General features: G+C 40.6%; 1 protein-coding gene across 1 annotated transcript in view; it reads left to right on the top strand.

Annotated features, from left to right (window-relative positions):
• The window catches only part of CLSTN2 (calsyntenin 2), a 625554-nt gene that overhangs the window by 457586 nt on the left and 144848 nt on the right, over positions 1–23120 (top strand). The window contains exons 3-4 of the mRNA XM_033212488.1: positions 14559–14754; positions 15491–15699. Coding sequence (XP_033068379.1) covers positions 14559–14754; positions 15491–15699 — 405 coding nt within the window. The remainder of the gene's footprint in view (positions 1–14558; positions 14755–15490; positions 15700–23120) is intronic.

Genomic DNA, 23120 nt, shown 5'->3' with positions numbered 1-23120 from the left:
TATTAAGGATTTTTATATCTATTTTCATGACAAATAGAGCTCTTTAATTTTCTTTCTACTTTAAGTTCTGGGATACATGTGCAGGAAGTGCAAGTTTGTTACATAGGTAAACATGTGCCATGGTGGTTTGCTGCATCTATCAACCTATCACCCAGGTATTAAGCCCCACATGCATTAGCTATTTATTCTGATGTGCTTCCTCCTCCCACACCCGTGACAGGCCCCAGTGTGTGTTGTTCCCCTCCCCGTGTCCACGTGTTCTCATTGTTCAGCTCCCACTTATAAGTGAGAACATATGGTGTTTGGTTTTGTGTTCCTGTGTTAGTTTGCTGAAGATACTAGCTTCCAGCTCCATCCATGTCCCTGCAAAGGACATGATCTTTTTCCTCTTTTTGGCTGCATAGTATTCCATGGTGTATATGTATTTTCTTTATCCAGTATATCATTGATAGACATTTGAGTTGATTCCGTGTCTTTGTTATTGTGAATAGTGCTGCAGTGAACATACATATGCGTGTGTCTTTATAACAGAATGATTTATATTCCTTTGGGCATATACCCAGTAATGGGATTGCTGGGTCAAATGGTGTTTCTGGTTCTAGATCTTTGAGGAATCACCACACTGTCTTCCACAGTGGTTGAACTGATTTATATTCCACCAACAGTGTAAAAGCGTTCCTGTTTCTTCACAACCTCATCAGCATCTGTTGTTTCTTGACCTTTTAATATCCATTTAGACTTGCATGAGATGGTATCACATTGTGGTTTTGGTTTGTATTTCTCTAATGATCGATGATGTTGTAGCTAATTTTCTTTACTTGTGATATCTGTGACATTTTGGTATTAGGGTAATGCTAGCTTCTTAAAAAGAGTTAAAAACCATTCTTTCCTCTATTTTCTAAAAACAAATTATGTATCATTAATGTTATTTTGTTTTTGAATGTGATGGAATTCACCAATGAAGCCATCTGGGCCTGGACTTTTCCTTGAGGAAAGGTTTCTTAAAAAATATATATACAACATATTCAAATTCCTTAGTATATTACTTAAATATGATAATAAGTTTTTTCATCTAGTCACTTTGAGTTTACTTTGCTTTTCTTTTTCTAGCTTCTTAATTTTATATTCTCTTTCCTTTATAATACATGCTTTTAAAGCTATGAATTTCTCTCTAAGTGCAGAATTAACTGCATCCCACAAATTTTGAGATGTAGTGTTTGTATAATCTTCAGTTCCAAATATGTTTTCATTTTTCTTTTAATTTTTCCTCTGACCCATGATTCTTTTAAATGTGTACAATTTAATTTACAAATATCTAAAGTTTTTCTAGATCTCTTTATTGATTTCTGATTTATTTCCATTGTGGTCAGAGAATATATTCTGCATATTTTAAGCCTTTTAAATTGACTGAGACTTGTTTTATGGCCCAGCATATGGTCTTTATGAACATAACACGTGAGATAGAAATAAATGTGAATTCTGCAGTTGGATGTAGTATTCTATACATACCAGTTGGGACAAAATGGTTGATAGTGTTATTTATATTATCCATTACTTTATTGATCACTTTGTGCCTTATTCTTAATGATTGTGGAGTGTCTACTTCTCCCTTTAACTTTATCCATTTCTCCTTCAAGTGTTTTGAACATACCAATGAGAACTTATTTAATGTACTCATTTGAGAATCCAAACGTCTGAGTTATCTCAGGGGTGGCCTTTTAGGAAAAGGTTCTATTTCTTGGCTCTTCACATGTAAAATAAGTTTGAATTGTATCCTGGATATTTTGAATGTTATAATGAAAACACTCTAAATTGTCATAGTCCTCCAAAAATTATTAATGTTTTGTTTTAACAGACCATTAATTTGGTTAAACTCAAACCGCAAATTGTCTTTTTGCCTGCCGCGGGCAGCAGTTCTGGTCTTGGTTCAAAGGGCTGGTGGTCTGTCCCCACATGCAGGGGACTGGGGCCAGCCAGAGACTTGGAAATGGTTTAAACAGGGAGTTTGGGCCTCCCCTTCCCTGGCTATCTTCTCTCCAGGATTCCCCTCTCACACTCAGGCAATCCTGTTTGCCTGCCAGAAAGACAACAGGCTTTCTATCAAAGTTTTAGCCACCATGCTGTACCACAGGGTTGCAGCTGCCCTCAGGGCAAAGGATCAAAACAGCAACTCATCCATCCCTAGTAGCTTCCTCCAGGTTTCAGCTCCCCCACCAACATCTGCCTATTTTTAATCACTCTCTAGAGTCCTTCAGTATTTGGTGGGGGGTGGAGAGGGCAGTATTTTTCCAGGTTTGTGATGCTATTGTGAGAGGGTCAGTGTGTTTACTCATCCACAGCAGAGGCTGAACTCCCCAGGTCACTTTGCTTGCTCTCTGTCCCCAGATTTCATTTAAACATGTGCAGTACATGACATTTTATATGAATTTAATTATTCTAGTTAGAACTAGTGCAATAAGAATATTAACATGATATGATTTGATATGCGATATATAATTTATAAAGTGATTTTATTAAAATAATACTAATATAATATTAAATTTATTTTCGAATACTCAGATTTTCTTTTTAAAGAATCATAATGGAATGACTAAGCAAATTATGAACTAGAACCCTATTGCCAAAAGACTTCCACCTTAGCTGATAGTCAATCAGTGAAAGTCATTTCTCAGTACCTACATCTGGATTCTGAAAGTGACCAAGATGCTATTATTTTAAAATGTAATATTTAAAAAATTTTAAAATATGTTTATATACTATAACAATACCACCTAAGCAATTATTAAGAGGCAGTGATAATTTAAGACCTGATAACCAGAATTTTGGGAACTGAAGCTAAATGTGAATGAACGATCTAAAGAAGGTCAAATCCACTGTTGTTTTAAGAGGGAGCATGATCCTAAATATTAGAAATAATGCCGAGAAAACAAAAGTGAGCATAAAATAGAATAATTTTGTGGTTATTGTAGAATGTAGCCTCCCTGCTTTACATTTATTTCTATGAGCTTTTAATGATATGTGCTGTTGATTAGGTAGAGCAGCAGTATGCAACAGAAACATTCAAACTATACAAATACTTGTATAATATATATACAATATATATTATATATAATATAATAATCTAGCAGCAGCATTTAAAAAAATAGGTAAAATTAATTTTAGTAATATAAGTTGTTTAACCCCAAAATATCCAATATTATTTCAACATGTTATCAAATAAAAAATTATTAATGAGAAATTTTCTATTCTAATTTTAGTTTAAAAAGTCTTTCAAATCCTGTGTATATTTTACAGTCTAACACATCTCAGCTAGGACTCTAGGTTTTTATCAGAAATATTTGATCTATATTTAGAGTTTATGTAATTTATAGTTGAAAAATTGTTTCACATAACCAAATATACTTGAAAGTTTTCCAGTAACTGAAATGAGTGTCTGTTATTAAATTTAAATTAAAAAATAAAATTTTAATAAAGTTTAAACTCTAGTTTCTTGGTCACACTAGTCACATTTCAAGCATTCCAACGCCACATTTTGGCTAGTGGCTTCTGCACTAAAGCGTGCAGACATAGAGTATTCAAAAAGTTGTTTTTTGAGGAAGAGCTTTTGATTCATGCCTATCTAACTTCCTAAAGACACAAATGATGAGAAATACTCAGAAGGAAGGAAAAAAATAAATTTAAAAAATAGATGGTGTCTTAGTCTGATTTCCTGGTGTTTATAACATAATAGTTGAAACTGGGTAACTTTTTCAAAAAAGAACTTATTTTGTTTACAGTTATGGAGGGTGAGAAGTCCATGGTTGAGGGGCCACAACTGGTGAGGCCCTTCTTGCTGGTGGGGACTCTGCAGAGTCCTGAGACAGCACAGGCATCAATATGACAAGACGGCTGAGTACTATCATTCAAGTCTCTTTTCTTCTTTTTATCAATCCACCAGTCCCACGCCCATGATAACCTGCTAACTCATTAATCCATGAATTAGCAGACCTCTCCCAACCCAGTCACCTCTTAAAGGCCTCACCTCTAAACACTGCCACACTGGAGATTAAATTTCAGCATGAATTTGGAGGGGACAAACATTCAAACCATAGCAGATGAGGACAAAGACTTTGGGTAAATTTCTGACTGGTTCAACTTTGGGGCCTCATCTCAGCCCCACGTTTGGACATTGAGAAAAAGTGGGGAGAGAGATTCTAAAGATTTTACCTGTCAGCATGATTCGCACCAATTCTATTTGAATATTGTCTTCCTCTGGTTAATTGAGGAGGCTGCAATATTCAACCCCTATATCTGGAGAGCTCATTGACACTCAAAAAACCTCAAATATGTTTAATTGTTTGGGCCTATGTGTAGCTTCTGTTTCTGAAACTTAACTGTAAGTCCCTGAATGGAGTCTTAGGCTTCTGGGAACCTCCATGCCCCTGCTAAGATTCCCTCCTTACAGGAGGTGGCTGCTTACAGAGATGTCATTGACAGCGATAATTGGACATGGTAAAGGGTCATTATATTTGTATGGGACTTTTTTAACTCTCCAAGGTGTTTCAATGTCTATTATTTTCCTAAAGGACAAGTAGGAGTTAACCAAGGTAGGATCCAAGTATTGATCATGGAGGGGTTTGACTAATGTATCACCTGAAAGCTGTGGGCAAACGAGATCCCCTCCTTGTTTAATAAGATTCTCTACTCCTGCTTGACAGTGGGAAAGCGATTTATCCACATCTTGTAACTGGGTCCAGGGTAGTATTTCTTGAGACACTGGGTTTAAAATGCTCTCTTGGCAAATATTAAAAATTTAGATATTACGAAGTCATCATCATCCTTTTCCAAGTGTTTTCATTGCTCTCTTCCTCCTCTTTGCATCTGCCAACACGTGACTAGAATTGTAGGCACCTCAGAATCAACCAGTGCATCAGCAGGAGGGCTGAGAGTCTATAACAAGGGAAAGGGCACAACAGCAGAACCCGGGAAGTGCCTGTCTGGGCTTGTCTGCCATCCCTTTGTGCTGGCTTGCTCATAAAACTGTCTGACAATTAAACTAGCTTTTTATAAAGCTAGTTTATAAAAAGTTCATTCAACCCACTCCCTGACTTACTACATTCTCAGTTGTTTAGAAAAAGAAAGTTCTATTCTCATTGTCGTATGATGACCATAGGAGGATGATGGTTTTATTCCCATTTTACAGATGGGAATATGGAGGTATGGTTCATTTTCAAAGTTATGAAGATGACAAATGAAGAGTTGGGATTTGAATGTAGGTTTACCTGACTTTTAGGCACTGACCTATACTACCTGCAATATTTTAAAATATAAGCACTGAAAGGCCATTGTAAAGAGAGGGACATGATGGTGTCCAGAGGACAACACTTTGTCTCAGCAGAATCAGTTTCAGAAGCTGAAACTCCTTCCTTCTTGCAGCTATAGCACATCTCTGTGGTGGGTACATGAAGAAAGCAATTAATTCTGGAAGTATTTAGGAGGCAAGATTAAGCCATCATTGTTTGTGTTCTCACAACACCCAGAAACGACACCTATTGCAGCCTTTGCAGTACTTCATTACACTTAACTTTTTGTCCATCTGCCTCCTTCTGCTGTCTGCAAACACAGAGCTGGTTTCTGATTCATCCAAATCTCCAGCCCCAGGCAGGTCAGGGCACATAGAGATGTAGGCTGTTTTCACTGTTGCCCTAAATAAGTGCCTGACCCATGGTAAACCCTGAATAAGTGTGAACTACAGTGATTTTTGTAAATTGTTATGATTATTCATTTTGTTCTTACTATATTATTTATGTCCAGGGATGGTTTGCTGAGTGAATGAGTACAGTATGTTTTTGTACTTGGACTCCTTTAATTCCAGAACCACTGGGCACCAGGCAGACCATTATTTCAAGCTCTACTTGACCAAATTATGACTAGCTGAGTCACAGGGACCTCTCCAAGTCTCTCAGCATATAAATAAGTTTTTACATCATGTATTCACCCAACAAATATTGCCAAAGAAGAAAAAAATGAATCACCTTTATTTGCTTTTCAGAAACATAATAACTGCTATGTTAATCTTCCAAAAGAGGGAGATTTTGATCTTGGCACAAAGCTTTAGAAAAATGACTTTTAAAATAAAAGAATATGTTTTATTTTGCTCAATTCTAAGTAAAAAGAAAGCTATAAATGGTGAAAACTGCCCCCTCCCTCTGGGGTTTAACGGGAACCAAGGTAAGTTATCACCATGCACCTAGCTGCTTGTAGGCCAGAAGGCAGGATTTATTATCATTGTAATAATAAAAAGTAGATAGGCCTTTATATTTCCCACATCTCTTCCACATTTAGTGTGTCATTGTAGCTTCATGGAACTTTCAGGATTAGGCATCCAGCTGTATCCAGCTGTAATAAAGGGAAACTTGAGAAGCACCCAGGGTCACACAGCTGAGAAGGGCAGAGATGGAACTCAGCAGGGCCTGTCCGAGCATCCCCAACCCAGACATGTGAAGAAGCACCCTATCTGCATCCTGCAGATGTTTCCCTTTAGCTTTCTACTTTTGATGATTTTAAGTGTTTAATCTGAACTGGGAGAGTTTAAAGTTCTACATTCAGCCCTAAAGTGATATTCTGGACGTGATTACCGCTTGACGTGATTAGCACTTATCCTTCCCCATCTTATTATACTTAAAGTGGCTACAAATGATCCCATGTAGAGAGGGACTTTAAAGACTTCATCCACCCGGCCCTCTGGCAAGTGTGGTCAGTGTTGACTGTCTGCCACCTGTGTACTAGAGAGGACAGTGTGCAGCTGAGAGCAGATGATACCATAATCTGTCTGGAGGGACCTCACCAATCTGAAGGAGAAGGCTTTATAAGAGCCAACTATTTCCTCAAACCTGGAAGCAGAGACTTGGCCAGGTGTTTGTTCCAGAAAGACCACCTTCATGTTTTGAGTTCAGTGTTTCTCAAAAGAACCCTATAACCATCTGGAGTGAGATGCTTCTTGGTAGTATATGACTGATCTGCTTAGGGCAAGATATTTAGCACCTTGACTCTTACCCAGTGACTGCCATTAGCAATCCCCCATCACCGCGATGAGCAAAAGCAGTCAAACAAAACATCCCCCTCCCTAAACTCTCCCTATGGGAGCAGTGCTGGCCCTGGATGAGATTATGAAAATGCACAGGATGTTGTCATTCAGGGAAAAAAATGTGTGTAATAAACTGTGGCTGACAGGTGCAAGGTGCTTCAAGGAGTCAGATTGTTTGAATGTCACACATATGGCATTCAAAATATTTCTGATGTTGAAATGATCTCTACCTTCAGCCTTTTCAGTTCTTAAACAGGAATAGGGAGTTTGCCAGAGGTGTGTGACTTTTCTTCAATATAATAACAGGGAAAAGAGCTAACAATTACACAGTGCTTACTCCATGCAAGGCACTATTAAGTGCTTAGCATGTGTTAACTCATTTAATCCTCCCCGTAACCAATAACCCTATGAGTTAACTGCTATTAGTACCATCCCACTTACGCGTGAGGAAACAGGCACAGAAGGGTAAGTGACTTCCCTACAGTCCCATGGTAGTTAATGGCGTAACTAAGATTTCAATCTAGCCCATCTGGGCCAGACTTGGATAGAGATGTGGAAATAATTTCCCCAGCCCCCTAACAATTTATTATGTGGACATACCATTCTTCTTACTCTTACTACAAAGGCCTAGCTGTAGAATACAAAGCAAACTGAGCTGCTCTGAGGTTGGGAGCACTCTGCAAGGTGATGGGTCATGTTTTTAGCATCAGGAGCAGGGTATGGAATTATGAGCTGGGGGGACACTATTATTGGTAAATTGTAAAAACAACAGTTCTCATGTTTTTTGGTCTTATGACCACTTTACATTCTTAAATATTATGAAAGATTCTCAGGAGTTTTTCTTTATGTCGGTTATATCTGCATGTCCAATATTTACTATATCAAAAATTAAAACTGAGAAACTTTCAAATGTTTATTCATTCATTTAAAAAATAACAACAATAAACTCAATACATATTAACATAAGTAACATAATTTGACAAAAAAGATATATTTTTGGAAAAAAAAAAACAAATTAGTGAGAAGAGTGGCATTGTTTACATTTTTGCAGTCCCTAATATTGAGCTTAATAGAAAACCCCTAAGTCCTCATATCTTCTTCTGCCCTCAACCTGTTGTGATATGTTATTTAGGTGGAAGTATATGAAGAAAATATGACCTCGTCCAGGTGAGTAGTTGGAAAGGAAGTGGTATTTTAATAATATTGTAGATTTCTTAAAGATTAGGTAGAAATGAATCTGAAATTGCATTAAACTTATACACTGTCTCCAACCATTAAAGCTGCTATAACAAAATACCTTAGAGTGGTGTCTTAAAAGAACAACAATTTATTTCTCACAATTCTGGAGGCTGAGAAGTCCCAGATCAAGGCACTGACACATTCAATGTCTGTTGAGGGCCCATTTCCTCATAGATAGCACCTTCTCACTATTACCTCACATGGCAAAAGAAGTGAGGGGTCTGTCTGGAGCCTTTTATAAGAGCACAAATCATAACCTAATTCACTCCCAAAGGCTCCATCTCCTAATACCTTCACTTTGGTGATTTGGTTTCAATGTATGACTCGGAAGAACATAAACATTCAGTCCATTGTACGTTGTTATATTAAAATCTATGAAAGTTTTTTGTACTTTGAATCTTTTACTCATACATGACTGTGTGACATTATCCCTTGGTTGTTTGAAAGATACTGGTTCATTGTTAAGTGGATCCTTCAAAAGTTGATATATTTCATTATACAACATCAAGAGTCACATTCATTAACATCACTACCCATCTTAGCAGACAAGTATTGAAATATTAGTAAATTGTTAAAATCCCTGTGGCAGACACAGGCTTCCCCAAACTGAAAGCTTCAATTTTATCACTGACAGCAAATACTCTCAGTTCTTTTTCTTGATGGGACAGGCTTACTTCAAAAAACGTCTGCCACGCACTCAAGTCTGAATAAACATAGTTCATCTGTCACTCATTCGTTCAAGTAAAAAATGTCATTTTATGAAAAAAGGTCCTAGTTCAGTTCACAATTTAGATCACACAAGTGCTTTTCCTAGACACAAGCCAGCATACTTTGCCATGCCAAGGTGTTTAAAGTGCACTTTCCATTTCATCACAGAGAATATTAAAAAGACATGAACTCATTGTGATTTAATAAAAATTGATAATATTTACTGCATCATTAAAGTCATTCTTAAGGAAATTGGCTTTTCCCCCTACATGTATGCTGTGATGAAGAATGCAGTTAGGCACTCACTAAGCCACCAGCACCTTTACTCCCCATTGCTTTTATGCCATCAGTGCTAACGTCAACACAATGAAAAGTCAAATAACATCTTAGTATTAATATGATGATCACTTTGACTTTTTGAACCCTTACAAAGTGTCTTGGGGATGTCAGAGATTGACAGAGCACACTCAGAACCACTGTCCTAGAACGTCACACTCACCCAGTAAGTGATAAGCTGCATGAAAGAACAAGTGTGCTGACCGTAGATGCCAAGATTTTAGTCCTTAGTTGGCTTTATGCTGTCAAAGTGACCTTGGATGAACACTTACTCTCTCTGAGGCTCAGTTTCCTCATCTAAAAAATTGAATTAACTTACTTTGTTGTTCAAAGGTATTCAAAGGAAGGAGCAAAATGTGCTCTACAAATCAAGTTAAGGGATTCTGATTTCCCTCAGAATCCTATGTGAGATATTAGAAGACAACTACACCAACTTCTGCCGGTGTCTTAGGAGGTGCATTTCTGCTGTGAAGCAGGTAACTGTGAGATACCTGCTCACAGGACTGAGGGTCTGGAGTGGTCATGTCTCACTCAGGCACAGCAGGGGCTCATCTTCTGATCTGGCCCTGAAGGGGACTCTTGGTGAAGCCCCAGTTCAGCCACCTTGGCCCACAGCCCATGTGAGATGGCAGCCAAGGCCTGGTGGCCTGGTGCTGCTAGCCTCCTTTTCCACGCAGCCCATGGCTAGCCTCACACCCACGCTCATCTGTGTGTTGTCCACACACAATTCCCGGCACAGTAGTAGTTCTCCCACCCAAAAGCATATTAGAGGGCAAGATTTTGAAAGTGATATCTTTATATGAAAACCATTAGGTCTGATCTTTTACTTTTAAATATATCCTTCTCCCACTGCAGTGCTCTGTTAGTAAAATAACAAATTCTAGTGACAGGCCTCACACAAAAAAAGTTCTTGTATAAGACACAAGACAGCCTAATGTGTCTTACACTGACACTGAGAACTGGTTTTTTAAATATCTTTCTATCTAGAATTTCGTCCTGGGACCTTTCTTCCAGAAGTCTGTTTCAACTTGTCATGATGTTTTAAATCTTCTGTTTGGTATGGTTCTAAGTAAAGATATATTTAAAACTTGAAATTATTAGCTTGAATTTTACCTTTTCTATTATGCAATGCCCATTTTAAAATACAAATATAAGAGCATTTAGCTAGCATGCAGAATACCAAAATTACAGAATTTGTATTTTATAGTTCATGTATACATATGTATTTAATTCTTATCACAACAGTATAAATACTACACAAAACAAACTCAACTGTTTTAATTTCACTTCCTTTTTTTTCTTTTTCAACTTTTATTTTAGATTCCGTGGGTACATAATCAGGTTTGTTACAAAGGTATATTGCTTGGTACTAGAGTTTGGAGTATGATTGATCCCGTCACCAAGAAAATGAGTGTAGTACCCAATAGGTAGTTTTCCTGCCCCTGCCTCCCTGCCTCCCTCCACCTGTTTGTACTCCCCAGTGTCTATTCCCCATCTTTATGTTCATGTGAATATTACTCTCTACCTTTAGGTTACTGATAGCAAGGGCAGCCTGAAGAAAAAAAAAGCAATGGGTTGTTTGATCTTCCCTTTTCCTCTCTACCATCATTTTCAGTGTAAGTGATTGGCTAATACAGGATGGACTATGAATAAGGAAGGCTACAATAGGGTTCCTTGGTTGTTCACAGTTTTTAGTTTTCCATTCTCTCTTTTGCATTTGAAACAAGTTCCGGATCAAAGGGAAAGTGTGGCCTCTTGGGGAGGTCAGTTTCCTACTTACTCAGTTGAAGATATAACATGATTACCTTGTTCTCACTCTGAGTCCCACTGAAGTCCCACACGTTGTGGGTCCATGGGAATTCTGAATGCTATATGCAAATGGGGCAGCAAGACATGGTGGACATGCATATTGCAGCCTTCTCCTCCGCTCATAACATGCTCCATTGTCCCATCACACTTTATTCACAAAACAGAGGTTAAGATAAAATTATTAAGAACTTCAAGGTTGAGCACATTGGCTCACACCTGTAATCCCAGAACTTTGTAAGGCCAAGGCAGGAAAATGGCTTGAGGCCAGGAGTTTGAGACCAGCTTGGACAACATAATGAGACCCCCATCTCTCCAAAATAAAAAACTTAGCTGGTTGTCGGTAGCACACACCTGTAGCCCCAGCCACTCAGGAGGTTAAGTTGAAAGGATTGCTTGAGCTCAGGAGTTTGAGGCTGCAGTCAGCTATGATCACACCATTGCATTCCAGCCTGGGTGACAAAGCAAGACCGTCTTAAAAAAAAAAAAAAAATCAGGAGACAGCAGAGATTAAAACCAAGCTCAGGATGCTGCTGAGCACAGGACGCTGGGTGGCTCTTAGGTCACACGCCTGTGAAGCTGGCCTTGCCCCATGGCCTCCACTCCTGCCACACTGGACCTGCAGTCCCTTGGACTCACCATATTCCTTTCTGCTGAAGGGTCCTAAGCCACCACATTCTTAGGGAGACCCTCCCTGCCTTGCCTGACAAGGTCAGAATACTTTTAGTACCACGTAACTCTCCTTCAATGTATTCATCACAACCACCATCCTTCTTTCAGGTACTGATTATTTGACTGCTTATTTCCCTTCCTACCAGACTGCAAGCAGCTTACAGGCCAGGGCTGGGTCTATTTTTGTTTGTTATTGCTTTACCAGTGCTTGGCACATAGTGCCTAAAAAATATTTATGGGAAGAATCAGTATTTATGAGGTGGATGAATAAATGAATGAATGCTTTTGCAACCAGAACACAAGTGTCAGGTGAAGAGGTGGGATAAATGAGAGGGACATGAATGTTAGGTTCTGTTCTAGGTTTTGATGAAAATGAAGTGGGTCTCAATTGTCCTTTTTACTTGTCTGTCATTTCTACTAGGTAAGAAGTACTTTAGGATAAAGCAGCCTTATATTTTAATATAATATAAGTCTTTGTGACCCCAGGCCTAGCACAGTGCCTGAGACTTAGCTCTCAGAAAAATTAGTTCTATTGAATTGAATTGTTCCATAGATGGAAATGTGTCACCTAAACTTTATCTTGTCTTCCCTTTGTATCTCCTCTTTCCTCTCTGTCTTCTTTCCCTCTCTCCTCTCCTTTACTGTTTTTAAGGATTTCTGCGTCTTGAAAACTACTTTAGTTGTAATCAGATCTTTCCAAGAGAAGATTACACTCATCTATTCTAGGTTTAACTTGAGTCTTCAAAGAGAAATGGTCTGATTAGCTTATAACCATGGCAGTGCTTGGGCACTCCAAAGAATGCCCCAGAAACAGTCTAGACACATTTGTTGATAATATTCTCATATTGGCATTGATCTTGGGAGAGAATCACAAGGCAGGTACTTTAGAGGTTCATCTATTCAACCTGCTAATTTAGAGAAGAAATTAAACTTGAGAATTTGAGAAACCCTATTCTCCTGCCCTAGAGGCTGTAGAACGTGTCAGAATGCGCAGTACAGAAATGTCAAGTGATCCCAAAAAACAGAATTGAATAGGAACTAGCCTTCTTAATGGAACAGAGTCCATAACCTGTCTTGTCCATTTATTCCACAAATACATTGAGAAATGGCTAGGAGGGATGGTGGCAGGAAGATGGGAGATGGGGGTAGTAGTGAAAAGGGAATGTTAATAATGAAATTGAGGATCAATGAAATTTTTTTTTGAAAAGCATAAAGGTCAGATTGGTATTGATTGAACATCTTGGAAAACATTGTTAGTAAGAGATCATGGCATGATTCCTATATGTAAATCAGAGGATTTCTTTCCTGAATGAGACTTGAACTGGAATATAGACAGTTTCTTCAGGCAATCCATGGGGTGGTTCCTTAGAAGTTATGGGGCTGTTTGGAGATGGTGTGGTGGGGTAGAGTACATGGACTTAGGAATCAGCCATACCTAGGTTTAATACTTAACTTTAGCTCTGTGACATTGAGCAAATATTTAACCTTTCTGATTTTTCTCTTCCTTTTTTAAAAATTTGAATAAATTGATATAAAATACTTGCCTTGCAGGTTTCTTATGAAGGTCAAATGAGGTTCTCTGGGAAGGGGTACAAAGCTTGGTGCCTGGTGCAGAGCAAGCATGCAATCATCTCGTCCCTTCTCTTCACTGGGTCAGCTCTTATGAATAGTTGGGCAGGACCTGGACTAGGGTGAGGCAAGAAGGTGCCTGAGTTACCCTGAGCGCAAAGCCTCATTAAATGATGCACTCTAGGCACCCTTGCCCCTCCCTGGCCTCAGCAGTGCAGCTGAGGCAGTGTCAGACCAGGGCTGGAGCATTTTAGGGTAGATGCCCCCCACCCCACCACCATCTCTGGGACCATCTAACAGATGACACAGTAGAGGCCCAGACAGTCAGTATCATTTGATTTAAGCCAATCAGCTAGTAACTGGCAAGCCTGGAATGTGAATCTAGGCCTCTGGGCTCTTGGCCTCTGTTTTGCTGCCTTGAAGCCTATAGCTGAACTCTTTTCTCTAATTAAAGTCTGTAAATTTTCTCAATAGGGAAAGAGGACATGTCTCAAATTTTCAGTACTTCTCAAGACATTTACTACAGGTCTTGCATGCAGTTGGGGTTTAATAAATAAATATGCATTGATTGAGAAAAAAAGAGATATTCTCATGGCATTATAATTTTAATGCATAGAAATAGTTATAATAAACATTAACCCAGCTGAAGGAGAGAAATGCATTAATTTCACAACATGTTCAGCTGTATAAGATGTTAGCTTTTCAGGCTCCACAGGGGCTCTGGAACTCTGGAACTCACATAGACTCACTCCCACTGTTTCAAAAGAGAAAACTGCAGCTTGGAAGGGGAAACAGTAGCTGGAGACAGAAAATGGAGAAGCGGGGGAGGCAGAGGGAATTTCGCTGCAGTAATGTAGGCAGTGTTTAAACCAGGAGTAAAGGAAAGAGAAAAGCAGTGCTGCTCATGCATTAGTGAGCAGACCCATCACTTGAGGATCCTGTTAAAATGCAGATCCAGTTCAGGAGGTCTGGGTGGAGCCTGGGATTCTGTATTTTTGAGAAGATCCCAGGCGATGCTGATGGTGCTAGCTCAGGGACCACAGTATGTGCATGGAAGAAATTGCATGGAGGGTTTGAGTTTGTGAATCTGGTCCAATGGAACCACTGTCTTCAATCTGGCTGTTCTCAGTATTCCCACTCACTGTTTTCCATTCTTCTGCAGGGGAAATCTGTGCATTCAAGATCCATGGCCAGGAGCTGCCCTTTGAGGCTGTGGTGCTCAACAAGACATCAGGAGAGGGCTGGCTCCGTGCCAAGAGCCCCATTGACTGTGAGTTGCAGAAGGAGTACACCTTCATCATCCAGGCTTATGACTGTGGTGCTGGGCCCCGCGAGACGGCCTGGAAAAAGTCACACAAGTGAGTGGCCTGACAGAGCCCTCTGGACGCCCCTCCTTCCCCTGCCCACCCCACTTCATTCACATGCTGCTCTTCAGATATGTTTACCCCCTTGTCACACCATGGTGCTCCAGCTTTGCTCAACTGTTCACCAGTTTCCTGGTCCCATGCAGGCATCTTCACAGTCTGCTTTCTACATCTGGAATATTCTACTCCCTCTTCTTCACTGGAAGATATTCCTGTTTCACCCTCAGGTCTGAGTTTAGGTGTCACTTCTTCCAGAAAGCCTTCCTTAAGCCGGCCCACCCCGGCAGACCTGGTCAAGACCTTTCCCTGGGCCTCTCTAGTGCCAGAAGCTGCTCTCTGTCACAGCACTTTTCACTGTGGGTTGTCACTGCTTTCTCCCTTATGAAGTTCATCTTAGAGCCTAACAGAGTAAGAGGGGTTAAATTCTTACTGAATGAAGGAATGGATGAATAGAGGGAGGAATGATCAGTAAACCTGTCGCCTAAAGCTGGGGCAGAGGGAAGGGAATAAAAGTCTCTCTGGGATGGATTCATCTCACAGTGTTAGAGCAAGGGCAAGTAGAGAGTCTCCAGTGAGAGGAAGGATGGGACACTCAGACAACTGCCTCAACCAGCTCGTGGTTTCTCCTTTCACTTGGCCTTGGGACCTCAGTCAGTGCCCCCAGGAGGTGCAGGAGGTTGGTATGACTCTTTCTTTACCATCATCTCTTCCTTTCTGTGTGTGGTCCCAGGGCCGTGGTCCATATCCAGGTGAAGGATGTCAATGAGTTTGCTCCCACCTTCAAAGAGCCAGCCTACAAGGCTGTTGTGACAGAGGGCAAGATCTATGACAGCATTCTGCAGGTGGAGGCTGTTGATGAGGACTGCTCCCCCCAGTACAGCCAGATCTGCAACTATGAAATCGTCACCACAGATGTGCCTTTTGCCATCGACAGAAATGGTGAGTGTCCTCAGAGGACCCCCGTGGGATCAGGAAAACAAATCCACCACCTCCACTCTGAAGGCCCAGAAAGGGCTCTGAATGTGCTTGGCAATTTGCACCTCCCTTGCCGTGTTCGGTCTAAGCTCCATAACCCAGAACTCAGTCCCATACTTGAGGGAATGGCCTTATCTGATTAGCAGCCCTGCCATGTCTAAAACACCCTCAGGAAACCTCAGAAACCTATTCACTCAATGTAGTCTGTACAACTCACGGTGCCACACATCCGGATACTGAAGATGGTTGTTTTCCTGGTCAAATTTTCCAGTTGTCATCCAGAAGTGAGTCATGCCATCAGCTTGGCCATATGTGGGTCTCTTTCCTATGTAATAAGTTGTAATACCAGCCCTATTGCCCCCAGATGAAGAGATGCTAACAGAGAAGGTTGGACTTTTGAAATACCTTCTAAACCATAGATTCATTCAGGATTTTTTTTTTTTTTTGAGATGGAGTTTTGCTTTTGTCACCCAAGCGACAGTGTCGCTTCAAGTACAATGTCGTGCTCTTGTTGCCCAAGTACAATGTCGTGATCTTCACTCACTGCAACCTCCACCTCCTGGGTTCAAGTGATTCTGCTGCCTCAGCCTCCTGAGGAGCTGGGATTACAAGCGTGCACCACCATGCTCAACTAATTCTGTATTTGTAGTAGAGATGGGGTTTCACCGTGTTGGTCAGCCAGTTTTGAACTCCTGACCTCACATGATCTACCCACCTTGGTCTCCCAAAGTGCTGGGATTACAGACGTGAGCCACCACGCCCGGCCTCATTTAGGATTTTATAAAGCTCTTGCCAATGTCCTTTTTGAGAATTTCAACCTCAGTGAGAATGAAGAATGAAAGAACCCTCCACGATAATGCAATCCCAGACTGAGCAAGACTGAAAGCATTCCTATAAAGCCGTTTGGACATTTCCCCATCACCATGAATAGAAAACTCATTGTAGTATAAACACCACAACCAGAGGCCCAACAAACTCAGCCCACTTTTACTGTAAATTCCAACACCTTCAACACCTAAAATCAAGTGTAATTATTTGCCAAGTACATTGTTTAATTATTAGTGGGTGTTTGTATATTCTTCCTACTTTGTTTCCAATAAGATTTAAGTAGCACACAAAGACGCAGAAGTTGCCAAATTCAAACTCCATTCACTCTGTAATTATTTATTGAGTGCCAGGCATGGTGCTGAATACTGGAAAGGAGATAGAGTGGAACCCAAAATAGACATCGGCCTGTTCACATACAGCTCATCATCTAGTGGAAAAAAACAGAAAATCCAGTGGCAGCAAGGGTGAAGTTGGTGCACAAAGCATGCCATGAACCAGGGTTGGGCAACAAAATAGCTCTGTACCTCCTGATAGCCAATGTCTAGAGGAAAATAGCCTCAGCCACCTGCTTGTACACCTTCAGGAGAAACCGAACACTTCTTGATGTTGAGACCAGGTAGAAACTTACTCTATGGCACTGTCTTCTGCACCCTGCAACTGTGGCAGATGCCATAGGGGCTAGAAGCCAAGGAGACACTCTCGTCCCTGTCTTTAAGTAGCTTAGGATTAGTCTGGGAAGACAGAACTAATATTCATAAGACAGAAAAAATAATAAGATAATTTCCCTCTAAAATGCTAAAACATGGGGAAAAGACAATTACATACCTGGACACCACGAGATAATTGTACAGGCCACAATGTCAATGCACAAGCAAGTAAAGGAGGAAATATAGGACTTTAATTAAAGTTTGGCTCAAAACTAAGAAGAAGGTAATTTTAATTAGTAGAACCTGTCAGAACCATTCCCTGATAGTTTCTCCCACAGGCTCTGTGAAATGGCTAGCCTGTCCCCACCACAGAGGCACACATGTGCACACACTGCTCCATAAAATATAGAACAACTTCTCTGTATTTGTCTCCTCTGGGTTTCTTTTTCTATATAATCAGTTGTGCAGCATATTCCATAAAAGCTTTGGAATTTGGGGAGTGACAAGTCCATGGTGAACAGCAAGACTAGACAAGTGGAGGTATCTGTGCTCAGTGGTCAAACTCTACTTGGCCTCCTGCCCTAGTTCTGAAGAGCCACGGCTCAGTGAGAGATGAGATGCAAATTCTTTCTTTGGAGGGTAAACTGCCCCAGTCATGAAGATAATTACTCACCTCGATGAGCCATTTTGCTAACATATGCCAATTTATTTCCCTGGCTGTCTCATTAAAAGTGAGTAACGGGCCTTTGCCAGGCCTCTGCCTCTGATGCTGGTTTACAATCTAAGATGAAGAGGAGAATGGGCACTCTCAGGGAGTGTGGGCCCCTGATAGCGAGGTGTACGGAAGCAGTCCTCCAGGTAATGAAGCAGGACCTAGGGGCAGACACAGAGACGGCTCCCATTCTAATGAGTTTTCCAATTGGCCCTTATCCATCAGTTTCTCTGAGCGACCTTTCTGGTTCCTTGAAGAAGTCTTTTGCATGCTCATAAGGAAAGTGCTGCTGAATTTAGAGCCTGCTCATCGAGGCCTAGGTTTCCCCTACCCCAGGGCTTCAGATAGATGTCTCCTGTCCCCTCCAACCTTCCAGGCTCTTTGCTTGTGGGGTAAAGAATAGCAGCAGGGAGAATAGAAGACACAGTGTGGAGTCAACCTGACCTGGCTTTAACTAGAGACTCACCCTCTTCCTGCCAGAGGCCTTCAGACTCCCTCCCTTTGAATTCCTCCCCAGGAAATTATGGCATTATCAGTCCTTACCTCATTGTGGGGTTGTGAGTACTCAAGAAGAAGTAGTATGTGGGGATAATGTTTGCTACAGGGTATCTGCATACAGAGAGCACTCAATTAATGGTGCCACAATTATTAAATATTTACCTGGGCGATTGGGACATGAGATTTCTTTACCAGGCTTAAATTATGAGCAGGTAACTATGAGTTCATCACATCACTTTCCTCTTGGAAAGTTCTGGATCTATTTGAGATGGCCTCATCTGCTAGCTAGTTTTTCTGAGATAAGCAGAGCTTGGGTCCTCAGAATTGAATCCTAAAACATAAAGAGCTAGCCTAACAACACTGTTACAGTGGTGATAGAGCTAGGACTCAACCCGGGTCTCCTGAGTGTGAGCCCCAAGGCCTTTCCATCAGATCACACCTCCTTGATGATAATTTACAGGGTGCATGGCAGTGGTGTTTAAGTTTGCAAGCACAAAGTATGGGGCAATGTCAGCAAAAAGGCAGAGAAGGAGATCTCAGCCTTCATTCCCCCACAAAGTACAATCAGACAGCTATCTATGAAAGAACATAGCTGTAGGAGAGCTCAGGAGTCCAGTTGAGAAGACACAGCAACACAGTATAAGAAAAATAATGAGAATAATTGCACAAAAAGAGTAGGAAGAACAGTTTCATCTTGCATGCATCAGCTCATCCCCCAGACCAGCATTGCTTAGCACAGAGAGAGAACTCCTTAGCTCAAAAGTTACCCTTGAAGAGAAAACATAATGGGATGAAAAACCAGTTTCCTGAAATTTCAGGACACTCCCCCAAATGACCTCTTTCAGTTTCACCCCACCCCAAATAGCTGGGGAGATCAGCGTGACTGAGACATTTGGAGACATCTAGGAACAAAGAAGGGTGGCGCTATCAGTATCAGCCATGTCGCAGGAGCCACCAGGGTCCCCAGTGGCTGCTCTGCATAGGACCCCAGCTGTCTTCTACCCTCAGGATCTTGACAGCCTCACAGCCACCACACACCCCTGACTGGTTTTCACTGCCAAGGAGCCCACAATGTTTACTATTATGGAACTCAGCAGCTTCTGCCACTGAGGAAACCAACATCCAGTACAGCCACAGGGGCCCCTCACAATTTTTGCTGAGGACCCCACAGTTTTTCACTTTTGCAGTTTCTAAGTGCTTGAGTTACCACCTCTCTTCCTCCCCTCTCCCCAAAGCTTCCCTAGCACTGCCATTGTAGATACCCCAACCCAGGAACCCAGGGAAGCCACTACATGTATGCCCCAAAATGGCCTGGGCTCCAGCCAAATATCCATCTGTCACCACCACGTGTGTACCTGTGACTAACCCCTTGGCTGTGTGTACCTGAGCAGCTGGCCCCAACTCCCATCACCAGGTCTTACAGCTGAAAATATGTCTGTATCTGGCTTCTGTGCCTACATGCATTCTTAACCACCAGCCCTGGCTCCTACAGCTGTACACGTGCAAACCCCAACTTTTGTCCCTGGCTCCCACCACTGTGCTTGTACCTGCAGCTCACCCCTGCAGCTGCATACATGTACACTTCTAGCTTGATCCCCATAGCTGCAAATGCATATGTAGCTGGCCTAACTCCTATTGGTGACCCCCACCACCGCATGGGTGCCTGCAGCTGGTCCTTACAATTGCACACAGGTATACCATGAGCCTTGACTGCTATAGTCATGTATGTACATGCCATCAGCCACCATATAACCACAGTTGGCTCTGCCCCAGCCCTAACCATTATGTGCATGTCCACAACTGAGTATGAACACACCAATGGCCCTGACTCCCCCTGCTAGGTGCACCAGTCCTTTGTCACTGGACCCAGCGCACCACTGAGTATACCTACAGTCCTGTCAGACACTGTGGACCTCCCACAGCCTTTGCCACACCAAGGTGCACACAGTTGCAAATGTTACAGACCTCAGCTCCTGAACCAATAAAACATTACATCCCTCTCCAAGACCTGGAGCCACCATACACTAGGCACTAAGCATGGTGCCACAGTGCTGTCCAGCATTACCCTTCTCCACCCTCATCTACCCATAGGTGAAGGATTTTCCTTAATGAATCCAGTTCATAAAGTCTGGAAAAGGTGATTGTTTCTTCAAATGCTCAGACACTTACACAAGACTACAAGTATCATGAAGGATCAGGGACATGCGGTAGCATCAAAGAAACACGATATACTGTCAGTAAGTAACCAACTCCAAAGAATAGCTATTGAATTCCTGATAAGAATTTGAACTAAATTGTTCTAAAAAACTCAATGATCTATAAGAGAACACAGATAAACAATTAACTAAATCAGGAAAACAACAGAAGAACAATACCAGAAGTTCAACAAAGCGATAGAAAATATAAAAAGAACCAAACAAATTTTGGAGCTTACGAATACAATAACTGTATTTTAAAAATGCAATAGAGAGCTTCAGTAGCTGACTCAACCAAGCAGAATAAAGAATAAGCAAACTTAAAGACAGGTCATTTGAAGTTGTCCAGTAAGAGGAGAAAAAAGATGAAAAGAATTAAAAAAAATCAAGAAAGCCTACATAATGTAAGCAACACTATCAAGAGAGCTTATATTCATGTTATGGGATATTTATATGGCTAAGAAAGAAAGAAAGAAAGGGGTAGAAAGCTTAAAGACATAATGGCGGATATGTTCTCAAATATGGAGATACTTCAAGCTTAAAGTTCTCTAATTACGTTCAACCCCAAAAGACTTTGCCATGACACATTATAATAAAACTGTCAATAAATCGAAGACACAGAGAATTTTGAAAACAGAGATAGAAAAAAAAAGCCTATATCATATACATGGGAACTTCACTGAAGCTATCAATGGATTTCTCAACAGAAACCTTGCAGGCCAGAAAAGAATAGAATTATATATTTATGACGCTGAAAGAAAAAGAAAGAAAAAAAAAACTACCAACCAAGGGTACTTTACCTGGCAAAGCTATTTTTCAGAAATTAAGGAGAAGCAAACACTTTCTCAGACAAACAAAAGCTTAGGGAATTCATCGCCACTAGATCTGCCTTACAATAAATGATAAGGGGAGTTTTTCAAGCTGAAACAAAAGGATGCTTTTTATTAATACAAAATCATATGAAGGTATGAAACTCACAGGTAAAGATCAGTATATATTCAAATTCAAAATATTCAAATACTGCTAAGGTGATATGTAAATCACTTGTAACTCTAAAGGCTAAAAGACAAAAGTATTAAAATCATTATAGCTAAAATGACTTGTTAATGAATACACAATATAAAAACATAAATTGTGGCACAAAAATATAAAATGAGGGGAATAAAAGTGCAAAGCTTGTATGTGCATTTCATGTTAAGTTTTTATCAGCTTACAATAGAGTGGTGCAAGCATAAAATGATTTATAATATGTAAGCCTTAGTAACCACAAAGTAAAAGCCTGTAGTAGATACACGCACAAAAAAAGAGAAAGGAATCAAAGCATACTGCTACAGACAGTTATCAAGTCACAAAGGAAGACAGCAAGAGAGAAAGAAAGGAACAAAAGATCAACAAAACAACCAGCAAAGGTTGATAAAATAGCAATATTAAGTCTTGACCTATCAAAAATTACTTTAAATGTAAATGGACTAAATGCACCTATCAAAAGGCATAGAGTGGATAAAACAAGACCCAACTATATGATGCCTACAAGAGATTCACTTCACTTTTAAGGACATGCAAATAATAAAAGTGAAGATAGGATAAAAGATTTTGTGCAAATGAAAACCAAAAGAGATCAGTGGTAGCTATACTTATATCAAACAAAATAGCCTTTAAGTCAAAAACTGCAAAAAGAGACAAGGTCATTATATGACAATAAAAAAGTAAAATCATTAAGAAGATATAGCAATTGTAAGTATATGTGTACCCAACACTAGAGCATGTAAACATATAAAGTAAATACTAACAGATTTGAAGGGAGAAATAGACAACAATACAAAAATAGTAAGAAACTGCTTTCAACAATGGATAGAGCATCAAGACATAAAATCAGTAAGGAAACACTGGATTTGAACTGTTATACTTTAGACCAAATGGACCTAACAGACATATACAGAACCCTTTATCAAACAGCAGCAGAATATATAATACACATAGAACAGTCTCCAGGAAGATCACATGTTAGGTCATTGTTTTCAATGAAACTCTTCAAGTTTCTCTACCAAGTTAGCTGGTAGCTACTGTGCTCAGCAACCACCAGAAGCTCAGACAAAAGAACATCAGCAGGGGAATTCACCCACAAGGGTCCCTTCAAGGCAGCTTTGCCATTAGAAATTAGGCTGTGGGCACAGCTTCAATGATACAACCACAATGTGAAAGTTTAAAAGGTTTTAGTACCTACAGATTCTGGGAATACATGGCATGCCTACAGGTCACACAGAGATCAGGAAGTGCAGGCTGGTAGAGAAAAAGAGACCCATGGGCTAATGTTTTTATTGAGTTCAAAGCATTAATTAAACACATTACCCATGGGGAGATTTGTTTTTGTTTTTTGAGACGGAGTTTTACTCTTGTTGCCCAGGCTGGAGTTGCAATGCTGCAATCTTGGCTCACCACAACCTCTGCCTCCTGGGTTCCAGTGATTCTCCTGCCTCAGCCTGCCGAGTAGCTGGGATTAACGGC

The sequence above is a fragment of the Trachypithecus francoisi genome, unplaced genomic scaffold (assembly GCF_009764315.1).
Source record: "Trachypithecus francoisi isolate TF-2019V2 unplaced genomic scaffold, Tfra_2.0 Lachesis_group0, whole genome shotgun sequence".
NCBI lineage: Eukaryota > Metazoa > Chordata > Mammalia > Primates > Cercopithecidae > Trachypithecus > Trachypithecus francoisi.
Note: the sequence above shows the minus strand (reverse complement) of the source record. Positions and strands in the feature narration are given on the sequence as shown.